The sequence below is a fragment of the Carcharodon carcharias genome, chromosome 8 (genome assembly GCF_017639515.1).
Source record: "Carcharodon carcharias isolate sCarCar2 chromosome 8, sCarCar2.pri, whole genome shotgun sequence".
NCBI classification, from domain to species: Eukaryota; Metazoa; Chordata; class Chondrichthyes; order Lamniformes; family Lamnidae; genus Carcharodon; species Carcharodon carcharias.
The window spans coordinates 67387938-67404251 of NC_054474.1; the positions used below are offsets into that span (position 1 = coordinate 67387938).

The following is a 16314-nucleotide window of genomic DNA, read 5'->3' on the forward strand; positions in this document are numbered from 1 at the left end:
CTTACTTAAGCTGCAAAAATACCTGTACCTATTATTAATTCTGATCAACCTATAGCAATGCCAGTAGTCATTGTGGGCTTATTACTTTCACAGGCAACTGTTACTTGTACAGGACAATAAAAGGGAACAAACTACTGCTGATGTGGCTGTTCTAATTCTATTTCATGAACGTGGAGGGTGTCTTTTCATGGTGGCTTACTTCAATCTTGGGGTAACTCAATACACATCAGATCAGGTAAATGTGTGCCTTCATGCTCCTGAACTTCACATTTTGAACATGTAAATCAGCTTAAAATCCTAATTGGTGGATTACAGGGATCCAAAAAAGTTATGATTGTGACTCTAAATTCTAATATATCTGACTCCCTGCATGTGCAGTTTTAATATTCAGTCTGCATTCCTGGTCCAATACATTCACCTTTCATTATCTTACCTTCCTGTAACAGAAGATCCAGATACATCATTGACAAATCAGCATCATTCACTTCAACTTGAATCTTCACATCCTCCACAAGAGAAACATTCAACCAGAAATGTTGATCTAACAACAAGTTCTCCAAACATCGCCCAATGAACCCTAGGAGAATAACAGTATTAACAACAATGGGGTTAAAGGCTGAGATTGTTTGTCACTTTTCATATATATTCTTGTTACCTTAACTGTAGGATCCAATTTAAGAGAAAAAGAAGCCAGTGTATGAGAAAGAGAGTGTCAGCAAAAAGAGAGAGAGTGAGAGGAAACAGTGTAATAAAAACAAAGTGCAGGAAATACCCAAAATATCTGACAGCATCTGTGGAGAGAGAAACAGGGTTATGTTTCAGGACAGTGACCTTTCAACAGATTTCCATCATCCACAGTATTATTTTGTAAGAAAACAGTATACTGCACAGGCAAAGTACTCAAGTTGTCAGCTCGGTACATTCTTCCTTCTCCTGAAGGCACTGGCTCATCCCAAGATACAATTCCATGGGTACTCAAACCTTCAGTTAATTCAGCCAAGCAGTCATTTTTCCTGTGACCTTAAATTCTGTATTTTGGAAGACTATTAATCCTTGGAATATATCACAGTTAAGTCGGGGCTAGTCCACAACATGTCTACATATGTGCACTTCCCAGCAGGGGTCACTGACTGATGAATAAGAACATCAACCTGATTTTCCATCTCATTATTTTCTGTGCAGCAGTGTTCAAATTTTCTGCATATGGGGGCTTGCGTTGCTGTATTAACATACAGCCAGCTCATTGGTTTTCACATGAGTGTCTGACCTGCATTTGCAAACATTGAACAGCCTGTGATAAAGAACGCAACAAGGAAAGAAGAAATGAAAAAGACAGATGGAATTGAGGGGAGCAGCAAAGAAGGAAAGTGATAGAAGCAGGTACAAATGAGCAACTAAGAAAGGTAACAAGGGAGAGAATGAGGACATGGAAAGAAGTGTAAAAGCAAGATCATTTGTAGCAATATTAACATAGCCCTCACTGATTAAATCAACTAACTTCCTACAAATTCGAAAGTAGATCTGGGACATTCCTGGTTTGAATGGTTTCGTTATTTCCTTGATTAACTAGTTGAGCTATCAGGAAAACAATTCTAAACGAAAAGCAAAAACAAAAAATCCTGCAAGTCTGACACAAATAGAAACACAATATTCTGTAAACTCTGAGTAGGCCTGGCAGCATCTGTGGGGATGCCAGACTAGTTAAATTTCAGGCACAACCCCTGTCAAATCAGTTTTAATTGGTTCATTCTCTTCACAGATGATGCCTGGCTTACTGAAAGAACAGTTCTGTTGGCTTTTCATTCTTTCAGACAGCAGGATTATTGTATGCGGACGAATTGAAAATACTGTTATCCGGAAACACTTCAGCTGGCAAACAATTACATAACCATCCAGAATTTTTACGTTGGTCCTTGGCATCCAAATAAAAAAAAAGTTCCAATTTTTTTGGAATACTGAAATCTTCTGTAATGAAAGCTACTGTTAATGGTCGAGAAACAAAATACTACAGATGCTGGAAATTTGAAATAAAAACAGAAAATGCTGGAAACACTCGACAGAAGAGAGTACCTGTAGAAAAAGGAAAATGGTCAGGTTAACATTTGAGGTCATTCACCTTTTAACAGACCAGAAATTTTAATCTACCCTCTTTCCTTTCTCCACAGAATTTTCTGGCCTTCCTTCAATTGTCAAATACTTGACTGCAGATCCAAAACAATGACAGTGTTACAATGTTGGTGCAAGGCTGTGTTGGTTTGATAGCAGTCACAAAGTTGCATAAACAACTCAGTGATTGGTAAACAAAGAATAATACATCTCTGGGTGTAAATTCCAAACAGGACATTTGATACATCTATACAAAATACAAAACACAAGAGTAATTTTCCAAGTCTATGTGACAAGTTGGTTACTTCAACCTCTGAACATAATAGAGACTTCAAGAGCACACTACCCACCATCTTTTTAACTATTAAACTGAATATGTAGCCAATGGGCAAGACCACCCAGAAAATAAGCTATTCAAATTGGAGTGCTGCAACAAATTGATAAAACATTAAGGGTAAAGATGACTTTGTAACCCAATACTTAGTTGGCGCAGTTTAACATCATTTTAACTGTAAGATACATCACTGTGCTGAAAACCATGCACCATTATATACATTATATGGGTGGAATTGAAATTCAGTAGTCGATTCTATATTGCTAAGCTATTTTTTTATTCTTGTTGCTGGCATTGTGTCATGATGATAGCACTAGACAAGAATAGGCTCCTCATATTAATTCATATAATTGGGAGATAGGTGGTATTGTACCACATTCTTTGAGCTGCAAAGGTAGTGAATTCATGTCACTGCTGTCACAGCTTAACATACCTGACTGAGAACCACTGGGTCCCACTCCAGGACTTGACGACCAAGGAAGGTGCATTCATAACCCAGCCAAACAGATTGATTATCAACATGCAAATCCTTCCATCACACACCAGAGATATGTGGTAAGAGGGAGAGAGCATCCAGGTCAGTCATGTGATGGAAAGAAAGTTGGAGTTTCTAACCAGCACTATTCATAGCTCCAGGTTACAACATGCATATTGCCTTAGCAACTTGGACTTCTTGAGTGATCCGTAACACACCATCACCACTGAGAACCACACTAAAAACACATATCAGGAAAGTTTACAGCAAACCTGATCATGACACTAATCATGTAACTTGCAGCAGCTGCAAGTATGAATGAGCTCCTAGATTGATAATCTCTGCAAGCCACCTATACAACAGGCCAAAGTTTTAAACTTCAGTGGTTAATATTTTCTCCTTTAGTATTTTCCTGACCTCTTCATAGTTTACTAGCACAGTTATTATAGAAGACAGTGGAATGATATACATTATGGCACTGTGTAAAGTGCCTGAAATAAACCAAAATCCAAGGAAATATTACTTGAACTGAAGGGAACATTTTATTTTTGAGCTTTTCTCTCCCACCAATTTCACCCCCTTTGGATTTTATGGTATGTCACTGTTGGCAGGATAGTCTGATTATTAATAAAATGTTGTTCAAGTTACCTATTTTTTACTGAATATAATTCATCTCCATACCTAGGGAAAGGTAAGTTGTAAATTTCCAGATTTCCTCAACAGTTTTAAAGGTGAGAACAAAGAGATCCTTTTCTGCATGAATGGACATCAGTCTTGCTGACAATTCCTGAAAAATTCAATCATCAAAAAAATGTTATTTAAAAGCCAGGTGCAATTAAGGGATATTTGTTCAGTGCAAGCTCTACAATTCAATATTCTTCCTTTGGGAAAGCAGTAATTCCATAGTAAAACACCATGGGCTGATTTTTGTCAAGGAGGTGAAAAGTGGGAGCCAGGAAATTTAAGTCCAAGAGGAGCTCGCCAACCTCTGTTTTGTGTCCAGGAGGTGGGCATGGGCTGGAAATGGACCCGCTGAGGTAGCAACAGAGGCAGGTGGATGACAAAGCCAGCAGGTTAGAAGGTCTGCCACCATTTACTGGGACAACAGCCTTCTCGATTCATGTTTGTTAGGCCCTCTAACCCTCATCCCTCAACCCACACCTCCAACCACTCCACTGAACCCTATGCCGTCTCTATGCCCCCTTATCTCCCATGCCCTCCCATGACCCCATGCCCCCTCATAATTCCCCCTACATGCACCCTCATGACTCACCCATGCCTACTCACCCGGTATTTACTAGGTACACAACAAATGAGCCATATAATAACCTGGGAAGTCTTTGTAATGTTCATGAAATAAAAAAAGAAACAGCCATTCAAAAATCGCTTAGAAAAACATTGCCCCTCATACTTTCTCATAAAGCTGTAAATCAAACACAACCAGTGAAATTCCCATTGAGGAAACCTTTAATATTTTCCAAATAAATACAGGCATTGAATAAAAGAAAGATCAAGTTATTACAGGTTAATAAAACTGTCAATCAAACAAAATAAGCAGTCCCCTTTGCAACTGTGTAAACAGATCCCTGCCAGGCTGAGTCCGTTAATAATTCTTGGAACTCATCCAAGCATTCATAATGAGACCATCTGGCAACTGGATCAACAGAAGTAGGCTGAACAGATGACCAGTTATTTGTTTTGCTAGATAGCCATGGCTGAGCTCTAATAACGGCTAATGGACTCCACTCAGCAGGAATCTATTACTCAGTTGCAAAAGGGAGTGCTAGCTTTGTGTTATTGACATCATTATTACCTTGTAATAATCTAATCTTTCTTTGAAGAGTTTCAATTTTCAATGCCTCTGTATTTATTTGGATACCTCAATGGGACTTTCACTGCCTGTGACTGATTGACAGTTTTTTGAGAAGGTAAGAGGGACAACATTTTTCAAAGGAATGTTGAATGCCTTATTTATTTTTTTGGTCCTTGACCCAAGTTTAAGGTTCTTTCATGGTTCACGACTCCCCTATGGTAATCTTCCAAACACATGTCCATGATATCACTAAGGCCGTCTATTTCCACCTCCATAACATCGCTTAATCCTTCTCCTCTCTCAGCTTATCTGCTGTTCAAACCCTCATCCATGCATTTGTTGCACCTAAACTTGATTATTAGTGTGCCTTTGGCTGGGCTCTAACATTCTACCCTCTGTAATCTTATCATCCAATAAGATGTCTGTGTCCTGACTGGTTCCATTCACAGGTGTCCCTGTGCTTGATGCTCTACATTGGCTCCGGCTTAAGCAGTGCTTCAATCTTAAAATTCTCATTTTGTTTTCAAATCCCTCCAGGGCCCTGCCCTCCCTGTCTCTGTAATCTCCTCCAGCCCCCAAATCTCCAAGGTATCTGCACTCTTCCTATACTGGCATCCTGAGCATTCGCAATTTTAATTGTTCCACCACTGGTTGCTGTCCTTCAGCTGCCTAGGCCCTAAGCTCTGGAATTCCATACCTAAACCTCTCTGCCTCACGTCTCTTTCCTGCTTTAAGATGCTCCTTAACCTACCTCTTTGACCAAGCTTTTGATCATCTGCCCTAATACCTCTTTATGTAGCTCGGCTTTAAATTTTGTTTTATAATGCTCCTGTGAAGTGCCTTGGGGCACCTAAATAAATACAAGCTGTTGTTGTTATAGTTTCAGTGCCATTTATAGCCATTTACACCATTTCTCTAGGGAGTTACAGCACAATATTATGAAAACTCTGCAAAAATTCCAAACCAGTACTTTAATAAAGAAGTGACCTCAAGTTATGAAGCTCAGTTTGGAAAGGTTTATGCTCGACATACAGACAGCTCAGGCCAGATTTTCATTGTCTGAAATGGGACCAAAAGGAGGCAGGACCAGAAAAAAAATAGGAGTCGCTGGTGTAGTGGCAATGTCACTGGACTGACATGGGTTCAAATCCCACCATGATAGCTGGTGGAGTTTAAATTCAACTAATAAAATCTGGCATATAAAGCTAGTCTCAGTAATGGTAACCATGACAGCCATCAACAATTGCTGTAGAAACCTATCTGGTTCACTCATGTCCTTTAGGGAAGGACATCTGCAATCCTTACCCGGTCTGGCCCACAAGTGGCTCCAGACCCACAGCAATGTGGTTGACTCTTAATTGCTCTCAGAAATGGCCTAGCAAGCCAATAAGTTCCAGGGCAATTAGGGATTGACAACAAATTGCAACAGAAAATGCCCACATTCCCCAGGAAAGAATTTTTTTTAAAAGCATCATTGTGACACCTATTGTTTTGACAAACAGCAACTCTTTACATTGATATAATGTCATAAATGTGAAAAAGAGGAAACACCAAAGTAGAAGAAATATTAGGAGAGGTGGCTAATAGCTTGATCAAAACGTTGGGTTTTGAGGAAAGCCTGAATAAAGTAGAATGAGGCAGAAAGGTAGAGAGATTCAGGGGAAAAATTTCCATGTGTGGGTCTACGGCTGCTGAAGACACAGCAACCCCTACCCTGCCACCACGCCTGCCCCCCCACCCCACCCCCAACCTCCATCATTCCCATCCGCACTGGAGGAGGGGAGATTGCTTAAGAGACTACTTACTGCTGAATGGAGAATTAAGGTGTTGGGTATTTTGTGCTGCTGGGCAATGTAACAGGGATAAGGAGGTGAATGGCAATGGAGGGATTTAAACATGGGATCAGAAGTTTGAAACATTAGGAGCCAGGAGGTAACAACATTCCAGAAATTTGACACCATCCAAGACAAAGCAGCCCACTTGATTGGCACCCCATCCAACACTTTCAACATTCACTTCCTCCACAACTGACACTCATTAGCAGCAGTGTATACTATCTACAAGATGCACTGCAGCAACTCAGCAAGGCTCCTTTGACACCACCTTTCAAACCCACGACCTCTACCAGCTAGCAGGACAAGGGAGGCAGATGCATGGGAACACCAACACCTGCAAGTTCTCCTCCAAGCCACACAACATCTTGACTTGGAACTAGATAACTATTCTTCACTATCACTGGGTCAAAATCCTGGAACTCTCTTCTTAACAGCACTGTGGGTGTAGCAACACCACATGGACTGCAGTAGTTCAAGGTGGTGGCTCAAAATCAATTTCTCAAGGGCAACTAGAGATAGGTAATAAATGCTGGCCCAGCCAGCAACACCCACACCCTGTTAACAATTTTTTAAAAAAACATACGCAAGGCTAGGGGTGATGAGCAAGTAGGATTGATATGAGAAAAGATAGGGGAAGAGTTTTCCTTGAGCTGAAGGTTAAGAAGGTTGAAGTATGAGAAACTAACTGGAAGCACAATACAGCAATCAAGTCTAGGTGTGACAAAGGCTTAGATGCATGTTTCAACAACAAATGAGCTGAGGTTAGGGTGGAGTTCGATGACTTCATGAAGCTGGAATCAGGTGCTCTTTCTAATATTGAGAATTGTGAAGTTGGAAGATCAGTACAGAGTCCTGTAGAATTCGGAGGCTTTGAACAACCTGGGTCAACCTGAGACAGTGGTATGAAAGGCAATGGAGTTGGCAACATGCTGCAAAATCTAAGGAAGAGACCAAAGTTGATGGCTTCAGTCTTTCTAATATTTTACTGGTGACTTGTAATTCAACCAACAATGGGTGCACAACAGAAGGGAGAGGTTGGGAAATGTGGTACAGAAGTGGAGCTGGGTGTAATCAGCATGCATTGGAAGGTGAAGCCATGTCTGTGGCTGAGTTCACCAAGGGCCATAAATGTAGATGACATATGGGAGCGAGATGAAAGTGGATACTCGGGAAATCCAAGATGGTGCTATGTAAAGATAAGCCATTGCTGAATTTATTTTTCAATCATGGCTAGAGTTAGAGCAAGAGCAGTGCCACAGAGTGGGGGAACAGAGAGGAAACACTGGAGAGGATCCTGTGATTCACCATGCTGAAGGCTGGAGAGAGATTGAGGAGGGATCATGTGGCATGGCCCCAGTCACAGATAAGGTTGTCCTTGTATTTTGGGCCATATTTGTGCTGTGGGAGAGGCAAAAACTTGGTTGGAGAAATTCAACAAGTTTCACATATAGAAAGAGGCTCACATTAAACAATGCTACAATGTATTTGTTTTCCCCTTCTAGAATGCACAACCTCCTCCTTGCATTCTCCTGAAGCTTGTGATCAAGAACTCCAGATTTTTGTCTGGTAACACAATATGATAATGTCACACCTGAAAAAAAAACACAGAAATCAATCCCGTATAGCTAAGCTTTCCCAACACGGCTTGACAAGTTATACTGATGATGTACATCAACTTTAACAAAATAAGTACAATTCTTTTAAATATTATGGATGTATGCAACTAATTATTGCTCTTCCATTTAAATTATTCACTTTCATTGGACAGCAGAAGTTCAAGAAGGAAGCTCACTAACACCTTCTCCAGGGCTGTTAGGGTTGGGCAACAGATGATCACATCCCATAAAAGGATAAAAAAAAAATATTTATTTTGGTCCTGCTGTATTTTGTTTTCCATTTTGGCTGCACAGCACTCAGATTACTCCAGCTGGGAGTGAGAGTGCACATCATTGTTCACGATTCACAGATGCTGATCAGAGACCCTTGAACATGTAGGTTGAAAAGAAATTATAACTTATTAAACTATTACAAAGAAAGAAATCTCAATATTAAGTGTGGATACAAATATTCATTGAACAAGGGGAGGAAATTATCAAGAAGTATGAAATGCTAATTAAATTCCAACCAACTAATTAAAAGCACACTTAACTTAATCACACTATACTTAGCATGGAGGTTAGCCTTATTATGTATTCATAATTGAGGCTGTTGCCTGAGCTTGAGGGAAAAAGTATGGAATGCAGCTGTTAGTATAAAGGGATTGTTTGAGCATTGCTGGACTATGGCTGACTAACAAGGTTCTACATGTGTATGAGTTTTCCAAAATTCCTCTTGCTCTTCACTTTGTTTATGATGATGTCAAAGACATTGCCTGTAACAAAATTCTATTTATTTTCAGGCCTGTCTGCAACTATGCAGCTTTATGCTGCACTACCTTTCACTGATGACTGACTAACAATGTGGAGGACATCCATTTTCAGATGTTGTTTTAGAATTTACTCTAGAAGTGTAGAAAGGGATTTTTTGGCCTTTCTGGGACCTATGTACACTCTCTTCTCTGGGAGAACTAAATACAGAAGTGGTAGACAGAATAAAGTCATGTCTAAAACAGCTAAAGGGCATAGAGCAGGTGAGTAAACAGACTCACAGGGTAGGATTGCCTTACTTTGGCAAACTTCCTGGGACTATGGCCAGGATTTCTTGGTCCTGGGAAATTCACACCCAAAGTGAATAGACTTTTGACTGCTCTCCAAATTTTCTGCTCCTGCCCATGATGATTCCCACCACTGGTGGGACTAGAAAATCCCAGCCATTGTCTCAGGATGTTTGCCAAAGTAAGGCTTGCCAGTAGATGGGCAAATATGCATGCAACAAAAAGTTTCCTCAGTTAAGCAATGACTAGTTGTATGCTAAGCACTTCCCAGAAATCACTTACAAAACTTCACAAACATGCCCACGCATGAAGGCTGCAACACTTCAAACTAAAGCTATTGTATTATAACATGAAAGGTGAGCTTATAAGCAAACTTACATTACAACCTACTAATATGGTGCCTGTGCATTTGTTGAGAGAAGTTGGAACATAAGGTTGGTATTTGGCTTTCACGTACAACTTACTCTTTAAACGTCCAACATCTGAATGTACTCTGTTGTCTTTTTTGGTATTTTGAGTATTCTCTTTACATGGAAATATGTGGAGGCTGAGTTATGTGTAAAAAGAGTGTGTTTTAACACAATATGAATTTGTACCAAAGGCTGCAGATGCTGGGTCAATTGAAATTTTCTTAAGTAAGATTGATAGATTTGCGTTAGGTGAAAGCAAGGAGGGATAAGGTTGAAGCAGCAAAAACCAGTTCTGGTATGGATTAGCTATGATCTAGTTAATCAGTGGAACCTGCTTGAGAGGCTAGGAAGTCATGCAGGAGCACTTAACTGAACGGTAATGAAACATGTGGAAACTTAAAGGCATCCGCAACTGCCTCCCTAGTTACTGAAAGCACAATCAGAGTGCTCCTATGTAGTATCTAGCTTAAACATACTCGAGGATCAAATGGAAAGAGTCATTACACCGATTTCCACTGCTTTCATAACTGTCTGAAGGTCTTCTCTATGAGAGCCTGCTATATGACTTCTGTTGCCTGTAGTGGTGTTTCAATAGAGATATCTTGTGTGTATTAAGAGTGCCTTGCTCTGCCCTCAGCTGCATTGAACCTCCTTCTCTTCTATTGCTGAGCCTCTCTGCATGATGACACTTTGCTGTATGCAACATGTTACAATAATATTGGAAACACTGTCAGTGAAACATACTGAGCTGTTTGGTGTAGCTTACTGTACCTTTGGGGAATTCTAGTTCCACAGTTGATCCCAGAGAATGTTCTTCACAGTCTGTGTTCAGATCCAAAGATTGCGATTCAGACTGATGCTCCCATTTACCTAAAAATAGTGCTTAGTATTAATTTGTCAAAATATATTACTTTAGCATTTATTACATATCCTAAAAATATGGGTATAATTTGAGCCTGAGATCTTAAGGCAATGTTAAACTACTACATTTTTCTTTGACCTTTCTTGAGGGAAAAAAAAGATAATATAGCATTTTTCATGACCACCAGATGTCTTAAAACACTTTACAAGCAATTAGGTACCTTATGAAGTGTGGTCACAGTCGTCAGTTAGGAAATGTAGCAGGCAATTTGTGCAAAGCAAGCTCCAACATACAGCAACCTGTGATGCTGGTTGAGGGATAAATATTGGCCAGTACATCCGTAATAACTCCCCTGCTCTCCTTCAAAATAGTGCCATGGGATCTTTGACATCACCCAAGCAGGCAAATGGGGCCTCGCTTTAACACTTCAGGAAGAATTTTACCACTCTGTCGTGGAAGGGGAAGAGGCTGTAAAATGCAGTGAACCATTCAAAAGTCCATTGACTTCGGCAGGGCTGGAAATTTCCGCCCCTCATCAGAGAAACACACCCTCAGCACTGAACTGGGAAGGCTGGCTATCACAATCTTCTGAATAGCATATTAATAAAATAAAGCATCATGTGATGATGCTTTATCACAAATGTGGTAAAAGTTGAAACTTGGGTGGGATTTTCCAATCCTGCCAGTAGTGGGCATCGTCGTGGGTGTATGTACGTGATGATACCCACCACTGGCAAGACCAAAAAATCCTCACCTTTGTCGGTGACATGATAGCTTAAAAACAAATTCTCCATTCAAATTAAATTGCAAATATTTTTCATTTTTTCCAATATTAAATTACTTACTAAACTTATATGGGTTGGCTTTTCCTTTCCAGTGTGCCTGAGAAATGCTTAAATCCCAAGTATGAAATGAAGGAAAATGGACCCAGGAGCCATAAAGACTATTTCTAGCTCCTTTGTGTTGCAGTGGACTCCCCAGGTGTGAAGGGGGTACTTGTATGGATTGCTTACACCTGAAGGAGGTAATGAGGTAGTAAGGAGTATAACAGCAGACTTTCCACCTCATTTTCTTTGCAGCATAACCCTTTCCAATTGAATTTATGAGTACAGAGGACAGCAAATATTTTAAAAACCAAAGAAATTAAGTCCCTCTTTCTTTCAGGGATAGCCAGGATGAGGTATAAAAGCAAAATTCTGTGGATGCGTGTGGAAATATGAAATAAGAACAAAAATAGCTGGAAAAACTCAGCAGATCAGGCAGCATATGTGGAGAGAAACAGAATTAAAGTTTCAGGTCGATGACTTTTCATCAGAACTGAAGACAAACAGAAATGTAAGTTTTTAAGCAAGTGGAAGTGGAGGGGGGACAGGAAGAACAAAAGAAGAGTTCTATGATAGGGTGGAGACCAGGGGTGATTAAATAATGAAAGATTTCATGGTACAACAGCCAAAGAGAATGGTAATAGATATAATAAAGAAACAACAGTTGTGTTCAAATGAGACATGAATTTATCTCTCTTTATCCCTTCAAGTTGCATTCAGAAAGAGGCCACCCAGCTGACAGAAACCAGACGGCTTTGATGTATCACTGCTCAGATTTGTTGCAGTTTTCTGCTGCAATATACGATTAAGGGGTAGGCCTGTGCTTGGATGCATTTAGTCTTGCCTAATAACCTGAAGCTGCGATCATGAGCAAATTCCGGTAGAGTGAACTTCATATCCATTCCACCTGACCTATTCATGGTTTGGGAAAGGTAGAAAAAGGTAGTAAAATTAGGCCAGTATTATTCAAAGATTTTAAATCTTGAGAACAATATTTACTGAGCTTGTTCATAATTTGCAAGTTCTGGATATTAGGACTTAATAGCATTGTAATCAGCGATCAGAGTTTTAAAATTATGTAATTAGATTAGGAATTTAGTTTAACTATGTTTTAAACTCAGTGATGTGAGCAGTTTGATTTTAAACTACCACATTTCCAAGGATAGAAACGCTGGCCTCAGCCATGGCAAAAAACACAAACTCCTTTGGTGCAAAGAATTGATGGATGGTCAAAAGACCTTGAGTTACCAATTGAAACTGATATAACCAATGTTTTAAAATTAGTTTGTATATTTATTATGATATTTAGAAAGTTAGAAATGCATCCAGCAATCATGTAATGGAATTTTTGCACAGGTTTTCTTATCTATTATTACCTATTGCCATTTTATCTCCATGGGTAGATTCTGCATCTGATTCAAGAGACTGCCTCTGCAGATCGGACGAGTAACCCGAAGAGTTAAGAGATACAAAAGGAGATTGTTTCCCTGCAGGGAGATAAAATGAGTCAGAATTAAAAAGATATTCATAATAGAAACTACAGATTGCCTTCCACTGAAGAGATAGAACACCAATCACGTGTGTGAGTTTTGTGTCTGTGATTCCGCTTTTAGTAAGTCTCAATTCCAACTAAACTAACTGTAGTAGCGAGGATGTAGGAATATTGTCAACCACATTATTGTCATGCACTCTCTAATGGCTGGTGTAAAAGACATTAGCAGAAGCAGCTTGAAGATAGAATGTAACCACAGCCTTTTAAAAGAAGAATTTCCCCTTCAGTTTTCTTCGATCCTTTTGACTTGTTGGGATTCGTTCTGAAGTCACAGGCAGCTCTCTATTACTAACCCAAGCGTCATTCTTCATTTGCAAGCCTAAACATTACTATTTTGGATTTTTTTCTACTGTAAAAATTACACTCTGCTGAGGGATAAGAATGGACAAAGTTTGTATTTGTCTGGAGATGACTAGCTCCATAAATCATCCCAGCTGGCACTCTGGTTGACAACAGAGTGTTCATTATTCCTGTGCAATATCAGGTCACTAAGGTAGGGTAGGTGAATTTTATGTCTGGTAATCTCCCAGAAGGAAAAAAACAGTTTGGACCAATACTCTTATTTCCCAGGTGTTCCATTTTAAAGGATACAAGATCAGTTCAGACCAGTATTCTTATTTCCCAATTTTTACTATTTTATCGTTCTGGGCTAGTGAAATTTATCAAAACAGGACTGGCTTATTTAGGTAAAAGGTCTTTTCCCTTTTCATAAATACAAGTTTATTTCAGTGAATTTCAGCTATCAGTTCCTGGATGAACAGGCAAGCACTTTATACAGCTTCAAATATTGTAACATATCTGTTCTGCAAAATCACATGAACTGTGCAGACAACCATACTAATCGACCTGTAACTATAAGCTGGATGTTATGTCCAATGTCCATCTTTCCTGGGTAGTGTTAAGCAATTTAAATAATGTAGAAGGGAGGGCTTCAGATTCCTGAGGCATTGGAGTCAGTTCTGGAGCAAGAGGGATCTGTACAACTCAAATGGATTGCACCTGAATAGGGCTCTGACCAATGTCCTCGCAGAGAGGTTAACTAGTGCAGAGAGGGAGAGTTTAAAATAAAAAGGGCATAAAGATGTAGCATTAGAGGAAAAGACAAGGTGCATAGAAAACTAGGAGGGTCAATTAGCAACAGAACAAAGAGTAGTGTAAAATGGCAGAAGCTAGTGGAGAAAAAAGAACAAAGAAAACTAACATGGTATGGAAATGCATGTGTGTTAATGTAAGGACTGTGTTGACAAGTTGCAAGCATAGGCTGTCGCACAGGGTTATAATATACTGGCTATAACAGAACCGTGGTTTAAATAGGAGCAAGAATGGGACTAAACATTTCTGTTAAGGTGTTTTCAGGAGGGATAAGGAGAAAAAGGAGACAGGAATCCAGGTAGGGGTAGGCTGGGGGAGGGGGTGGCACTACTGGACAAGGATAATAAAACAGCTCAACAGATGGACAATATACTTGAGGGTTCAAAGACTGAATCTAATTGGTTAGAGTTAAGGAGCAAAACAAACAGCTGTTTCTTTGCTAGGTGTTTCGCTTTTGACTCTTAAATAGTGAGGAGATGATACAGGAGCAAATCAGTTGGCACATTTCAAGATGGGTGAAATAACATATTGTGGGAAAAGAAAAACAGGGTAAAGGGAAAGGAGGGTGAAAAATTCCTAAAATGTGCAAAAAAAAATATTTTTTAATCAATTTGTTTCTAATGCATAGAAAGGAAGCAGAGCTGAATGAAGAGCTGGGGAATAAGGTACAGTAAGTGGGAGAACTTAGGTAATAGTGATCACATTATAATTAGATATACAGTAGGTATAGAAGGAAACAATTGTGAAAATACCCAAGTGGAAGAGAGACATATCAGTGACTTGGTAAGCGATCTAGCACAGGTGGGCTGCAAACAAAGATTGGCCAGGGAAACAGTAAATGAGCAATGGCAGGGCATCAGAGGGAAAATAATTTGGGCACAAATGAAGTACATTCCCACTCGGGGGAAAGATGGGACATCCAAAGCTAGAGCACCTTGGATGAAAATTGAAATAGAGGTTGAACTAAAACAGAAACAAGGGGCTGCATCTTCCGGTCAGCGAGCGGGGGGGCGGGGCCCACTCACCGACATGTAAAATGATGCAGGGTGATGTCGGGCATGCATCCCGTCATCACCCCATGCCATTTGGACTGTCAGGTCGGCGGGCACGCAGCTGACTCGGCTGTGCGCCCGCCGAATTGTCAAAGACTTATTAAGGCCATTAAAAAAGTAATTAAACTGATTAATAGACCCGCCTGTCCAACCTTAAGGCTGGCGGACAGGCGAAGAGCCCAGGTGGCCTTCAGAAAAAACATGAAACCTCATCCACGGGCAGGATGAGGTTTCATGAGGGTATTAAAATTTGTATGAAATGTCTAAATAAAAGAAATAGACATGTCCCAGCTCATGTGACAGTGTCACAAGAGGGGACATGTCAATTTTTTTTTAAATCATCTTTATTCAATGTTTGACACCTGAGGCGATCTCCCTGAGGCAGCACATTGCTTCAGGGAGATGAGTGCGCTCTTTTGCGCACATGCACAAAACAGCACACTCCCAGCTCAGGGAATCCGCACCCCCCCCTCCCCCACCCCCCACCAGCGTGCACAGGGCGCGCATAGTGCTTCCTGGTGCATGTCACGTAAGATGGCAGCACGCTCTTGCAAAATCCCCCCAACAGGGGGTTGATGGGGGGGAGATCCTGCCAAAGAGGTTTATGACAAATCTCAGCCACAGAACATGATTGGAAATTATGGCAGATATAGTTCACAGGGGGAAATTGAAGAAAGATATAAGAAAGACAAGGAAATATGTGATAAAGATTAGATGGTAATATAAAATAAAACCCAAAAACCTTCTTTTAAACATATAAATAATAATGGAATGATGGGGGCCGATTGAGGACAAAATTAATTTTCACTTGAGGAAACATTTTTTGTGGAAGCAGGAATGGAGTCAGGCCAGGGTTCACGCATGCATGTTTGACAGAGGCAACTGGCCATTTAGATCATCAGCTGCCTCCACTGAAGTGGGATTTTGGTAGGCCAGAATTGTGAAACTCAGCATATGCATATTAGACCAGGTAAGAGCTGGTGGATTTGTTTGGATACCTCTTTGGAGAGGTAAGATGCACCTTTGAATATGATCTGAGGATATTTTTGGGAGAGGTATGGCACCCTTTGGGATTGTTAACAGTAAAAATGATTGTGCGTAAAAAGTGCACAAACCCATTCGAACTATCAAAACTGTCAAAGAGCTGTTAAGCTGTCAAAGAATTGACAACGAATTTAACTCTACTGGGCTTTAAAGTTTTTTTAAAAGCCTGGCGTTATTAAAAGAAAACAATCTATCTGTTGACAAAACCCCGAGGGCTCCCATTATAGTATTTCTGCTGCAATAACTAATTTTACAAACTAAC

General features: G+C 40.1%; 1 protein-coding gene across 7 annotated transcripts in view; it reads right to left on the minus strand.

The window, feature by feature from the left end:
- The window catches only part of LOC121281557 (SH3 domain and tetratricopeptide repeat-containing protein 2-like), a 103481-nt gene that overhangs the window by 60331 nt on the left and 26836 nt on the right, over positions 1 to 16314 (minus strand). For all 7 annotated transcript variants that reach the window (XR_005943867.1, XM_041194522.1, XM_041194521.1 and 4 more), the window contains 5 exons: positions 12689 to 12799; positions 10398 to 10496; positions 8027 to 8154; positions 3597 to 3702; positions 434 to 577 (listed from right to left, as the gene is read on the minus strand). Coding sequence is in view for 6 of the 7 variants with exons in the window: in XM_041194521.1 (XP_041050455.1) it covers positions 434 to 577; positions 3597 to 3702; positions 8027 to 8154; positions 10398 to 10496; positions 12689 to 12799 (588 nt within the window). In the remaining variant the exon portion in view is untranslated. The remainder of the gene's footprint in view (positions 1 to 433; positions 578 to 3596; positions 3703 to 8026; positions 8155 to 10397; positions 10497 to 12688; positions 12800 to 16314) is intronic.